This window comes from Archocentrus centrarchus, chromosome 11 (assembly GCF_007364275.1).
Source record: "Archocentrus centrarchus isolate MPI-CPG fArcCen1 chromosome 11, fArcCen1, whole genome shotgun sequence".
Classification (NCBI taxonomy): domain Eukaryota; kingdom Metazoa; phylum Chordata; class Actinopteri; order Cichliformes; family Cichlidae; genus Archocentrus; species Archocentrus centrarchus.
Genome location: NC_044356.1, coordinates 11,202,952 through 11,208,713, shown reverse-complemented (window position 1 = coordinate 11,208,713; position 5,762 = coordinate 11,202,952). Strand labels below are relative to the sequence as shown.

Below are 5,762 nucleotides of genomic sequence, written 5' to 3'. Positions count from 1 at the left end.
CCTAGGTGATAAAAAAGCCTTGCGCATGCATGTGAGGTGCGTGTGCGCGTGCGTGTGTCCGTGCGTGTTTGCGCTGACGTGTGATAATGACGTACACGGGGCAGTTTAGCGGCGGATTACTAACGTGATTTTTAATGAAAGTATGTTTTTAATGTACAGCGTACAATGAGGAGTGGTACAATGTATTTTTCATTATTAAAACATGGAACGGAGGTCATGTGATCAGCTGTCACGATGATTTTTGTTGTTGTTCCGATGAATGCGCAAAGGATCATGGGAGTTCTCATTTTGGTGTTTATGTGTTTAGTTACAGAATTATCAGCTATGTTTTACTGCTCTCTCATCGATCTTATTAGTGTGAGATGTGAATTGCGTAGGGTGTGTGGTATGGAGGGTATTTATTTAATGAAACACCGTGACCGTGGTGGATGTAGCCATAATGGCCTAGCCTCGCCGTGGCGATTTTGCAGTACGGAGCTCTGCTCCCTGTGAGCAAGTGGTTTCTGTGTGAATCGAAATGCATTTCCTGTATGGCGTCACAGTCATGTAAGTAAGTAATGCAAAGTCAACTCAAAAGTCTCTGAGTTTTCTTTCTTTGTTCTACCGTGACGCATGCGCTGTGCGATCCAACAATCGGTCTCACTATCTCTCCCGCATGGCTCTCCTTATTTCCCAGATGTTCATCAAAGAGGTTCAAATCTCACCGCACAGTGGCTAAATAAAAATACAATGATAAATAATCTAATATCCGAGCTCACTTGTCGAGCATAAAGCACACAACACAGTGGATAATTAAAAAATACAATGGTGGATAAAACCTATATCCGAGCCCACCTGTCGAGCATAAAACAGATAACACAGTGGTTAAATAAAAATACAATGGGGGTTAAGCCAATGTCCGTGTTCACCAGTGGGGGGGTGTTACACTGCATCGTTTACATACAGAACGGAGGATGACCCAGGGCTCACATCAAAAGCTAGCAGATTCAGTCTGAAACCGTACCTTTCACACACACACACACACACACACACACACACACACACACACACACACACACACACACACACACACACATAATTAAAACAGTGGTCTTACTAAAAAACCGATGCACTGTTAAAATAAATTAAAAAAAAAAATATACTGACATCCACAACATATCCCAACATCCGCTTAGCAATGTGTAACTTTTTACAAAAGCCATAACCCGGCGACAACTTGGAGTACGGCCCTGACCTGTGTGAGTACAGGGCGTCTGTGTTAATAAAACTGCACTTCCTGTATGGGATCACAAACCTGAGTAGGAAATGCATAGTTAGCTCAAAAATCTCTGAGTTTTGCTTCTTCTAGCAAGCTGTCCCACAGACTTTTGTGATGTTCTTGAGTGAAATGAGTAACTACTTTTACTGTGAAAACCAAAGAAATTCCGACAGTATTAAAAAATATCAGACTATGCTCAAACTAGGCAATCCTATATCAACATTCTCCTCACAGGGTTAAGACAGAAAAACAGAATCTCACGCTTATCATAAGCTTTATGCGGTGAGCAGTACATTATTTTTCCATGTTAAAGCGTGGAGTGATGAGAGTGTGATCAGCTGAAACGGAGTTCTTTTGTTGTTCTTTCAAATGAACGCGCAAAGGATCATGGGAGTTCTCATTTCGGCGTTTATGTGTTTAGTTACAATGTTATCGGTCATGTTTTGCGGATCTCTCATCGATATTATTAATTTGAGATATGAATTACGCATGCGGTCAGGTACGGAGACTCACTAGTAATGGAACACCGTGACTGAGATGTCTGTATCCGCTAAGGGCCTACCGTCACCGCCGGTGTTTCAGAGCAGCACGCTTGTTTCTTGTCAATAAAGCTGCAGTTCCTGGCTATGACTGTTGTGTCTTTACTCCCACATAGTGACATGAACATATGATCCAACACGGAGGTAGATTGAACATGACTTTACTTAACTTCACGATAGACTCACAGAGAACATATCACTGCGCTGGCAGATAACCTTTAGGTGAACTCAGTAACAAGGGGAGTGGTTCCACTGAAGTAAATAGATCCACTTTATATACTACACTCCTCCCCTTGTAGATTAATGCTACATAACTAAAGTAACATACAACATTGCCCATGCATTTGACACAATCTGTTATTCAGTTGACATATGTTGAAACTTTTTTTTTTTTTTTTTTTTAGATTGTGTCCATAAGTCACATTAGTAACTCACAAATCCAATCCTTTCGGTGGTGCCCTAAGTCGTTCAGGGTTACGTCTCAGAACTTGTGGAGTGCTCTCTGTAGGGGGCACTTCCTCTGTAACTGTGGGTGTTACTATACTGTGGTCGAAGTCGGTCCCAGGATCAGTTGGATGTGTCGGTCGCTCCGGCGTCCGTGGTTGAGCAGTCAACAGCTGATCCACATGACGTCTCCATGTATGCTCGCCAGTGTCCACCTCGTACATCAGAGGACCGCACCTAGTGACTATCTTTCCAGGCGTCCACTTATCCCCGCGGTAGTCACGAGCCAGTACCTGCTGTCCTACATCGAAGCTTCTTGCCGTTTCACTTGAAAAACTGCGGAACTGTTTATTCTGCACTTCTCCTCTCAGGTTCGGCTTTAGAAGGTCAATGCGAGATCTCAGCTGTCTGTTCATAAACAGCATTGCAGGTGTCTGATTGGTTGTTGCATGGATAGAATTTCGGTACACCAGGAGGAAATTGTCAATTTTGTGTTGAAGAGAGATATCTTCTTTTGTCATTGCCTTTATGGACTTTTTGAATGTTTGTACGAACCGTTCTGCTAACCCGTTTGTTGCTGGATGGTGAGGTGCTGACTTGAAATGCTTGATACCATTCCTTTTTATGAAATCCTGAAACTCCTCAGAAGTATACTGTGGGCCATTGTCACTCACAATTTGCTCAGGCAGACCATTCCTGGCGAAGATGGTTCTCAGGATGGAAATAGTCTTTTCGGACGTTGTTGATTTCATTTGAACTACTTCTGGCCATTTTGAGTGAGCGTCCACAGCTATGAGAAACATAGAGTTCATGAACGGGCCAGCAAAATCAATGTGCACTCTCTGCCAGGGTGCAGACGGCCATTCCCACAGGTGTAGGGGAGCCTGTGGTGGTGCGTTTTGAATGCTCTGGCATCCAAGGCAGGTTTTGGTGATGTCCTCAATTTGTTTATCAATCCCTGGCCACCATACATAGCTACGGGCCAGGCTTTTCATCTTCACCGTACCTACGTGACCCTCATGTAGACTGTCCAATACTCTGGTGCGAAGCTTGGGGGGCACTACCACACGTGATCCACACATTAATGTTCCCTGGCAAACTGACAGCTGATCACGTCTTGCCGAGAACTCAGTAAAACATGGATTCCCATGGCCCGGCCAGCCTTGTACTGTGATGTCATACACTTGGGACAGTGTTGGGTCATTCCGCGTTTCTTTTCGTATCATGGCATTTGTAACTGGCAGCTGGTCTATCAGTGTTGTGTGGAACATTTCCGCCGGGTCCCTTTTAGATGGAATTTCTTCCACATGTGTTGACAGTGGGAGGCGTGACAACCCATCAGCATTGCAATGTTGTTTAGTCCCCTTGAACTCAATGTCATACGAGTGTGCTCCTAAGAACAGGGCCCAACGCTGTAGTCGTGCGGCTGACATCACTGGGACTCCTTTCTGTGGATTGAATATTGACACTAGGGGCTGATGATCAGTCACTAAGGTAAACCTTCGGCCATAGAGGTACTGGTGGAACTTTTTGATACCCCATACTAGGCTAAGGGCTTCCCTGTCTATCTGTGCATAATTGCGTTCGGCACTTGAAAGGGACCTTGAGGCGTATGCAACTGGGCGTTCAAGTCCATTAACCATTGTGTGCGATAAGACAGCACCAATGCCGTAAGGGGACGCGTCACATGCTAGACGGATGGGTCTGGATGGATCATTGTGGGTAAGTAGCTCATCAGATGTTATTAGTCTTTTTGTTTCTGCAAATGCCTTTTTGCAGTTTTCAGACCAACGCCATTCCGCTCCTGTCTGCAGAAGCGCATTTAGTGGATACAGCACTGAAGCAAGGTTTGGTAGAAACTTGTGGTAGTAGTTGACGAGACCCAGGTATGATCTCAGTTGCGACACATTTTCAGGTGTAGGTGCTTTCAGCACTGCCTCAATTTTCTCTTGTGACTTATGTAAGCCGTGCTTGTCGATGACATGTCCACAGTATGAGATTTCACTTTTGAAAAACTCACATTTCTCTCTCTTTGCGCGTAGACCATACTCATTCAGCCTGGTGAGTACTTTGCTCAGGTTCTGGAAGTGATCATCATCATCTTTTCCCGTTATGATAATATCATCCAGGTAGCATTGTGTTCCAGGAATATCCTGGAGCACTTGATCCATGGCTCTTTGCCAGATGGCTGGAGCTGAAGCAACACCAAACACAAGTCGATTGTATTGGTAAAGGCCTTTATGAGTGTTGATGGTTAGGAACTTTTTGCTTGACTCCTCCACTTCCATCTGGAGATAGGCCTGTGACAAGTCGATCTTTGAAAACCTCTCCCCACCAGCCAATGATGAGAAGATGTCTTCGATGCGTGGAAGGGGGTACTGTACTGTGCGCAGCACCGGATTAATGCTCACCTTGAAGTCCCCACATATACGCACTTCACATTTACCCTTCTTCATCACTGGAACAATGGGCGTAGCCCAATCACTCCAGTCAACCTTTGAGAGAATGCCAGATGCCTTCAAATTCTGCAGTTCGGCGTCTATCTTGGGACGTAGGGCGTACGGGACTGGGCGCGCTTTGTGAAATTTCGGGTTGGCATCTTTTTGAAGTTCAATTTTGGCCTTTAGGTGTTTAAGTTTACCAATGCCTTTCTTAAACACATGTGCATTAGCCTCCAACAACTGTGACAGTCTCTGGTCAGAGCTGGGGATGGAGCTCTTGGGGTTTGTCGAGATATTTAGGGCTTTTATTGCATGCCAGTCAAGCTGAATTCTTCTTAGCCATTCACGTCCTAGTAAAGCTGGGCCTGTGGTTTTCAGGACATAGAGCTCTAACTTGTGTGTTTGATCACCATAGGCCACATCCACTTTAAGTTTTCCTTTGGGTGACACCTTTTCACCTGTGTACGTTTTTAACATCACTGATGTCTTTTTCAGTGGTAAGTGAGAAAACAGCCTGTCATAGTCGGTCTCAGAGATAACTGACAAGGCTGAACCCGTGTCCAGTTCCATTTTAAGTTTCACTCCAGACACTGTTGTCGTGACCCATATTATTTTCTGGTCTTTTTCAGTTATGCTATGCAGCTCTAAGCATGATAAATCATCTTCCTCACTGCTGTTTGTGTTGTCTGAATGTTCTGTTACTTTGTGCATTTCATTTGCTTTGACCTTTGATTTAGGTTTAAAACCTTTGTTCGTTCCAGGTTTTTTCTTTTGGGTATTAGTTTGGTCTGTTTTGCATGCTCTTTCTATGTGGCCTTGTTTATGGCATTTCCTACATGTCTTTTCCTTGAACCAGCATTCGTTTGCATGGTGAGAGGATTTACCACACCTGTAGCATTTTTGCTTTTTCCCATTCAGAGACATTTGATGCACTTCGTTTTGAAGGGTTTTCTTCTGTAGCTCTGATGCACCTTTAGCTGCTGTTTCCATTGAGATAGCGAGTTCCAGTGCTTTCTTCAAATCTAGCTCTTTTTCTGACAATAGCCTTTTTTGTGTGCTTGTACAATGAATGCCACATAC

At 44.2% G+C, this 5,762-nt stretch overlaps 1 protein-coding gene across 1 annotated transcript; it reads right to left on the bottom strand.

Moving 5' to 3' along the window:
* Positions 1 to 2,228: 2,228 nt before the first annotated feature.
* LOC115788236 (uncharacterized protein K02A2.6-like) lies at positions 2,229 to 5,252 on the bottom strand. The gene has a single exon (XM_030741191.1). The coding sequence runs from the start codon at positions 5,250 to 5,252 to the stop codon at positions 2,229 to 2,231; it is 3,024 nt and encodes a 1,007-aa protein (XP_030597051.1).
* Between the last annotated feature and the right edge of the window lie 510 nt (positions 5,253 to 5,762).

Excerpts from the sequence above, each read along its gene's own strand:
- LOC115788236 (XM_030741191.1), bottom strand. The coding sequence starts at position 5,252 with ATGGAACTGGACACGGGTTCAGCCTTGTCAGTTATCTCTGAGACCGAC.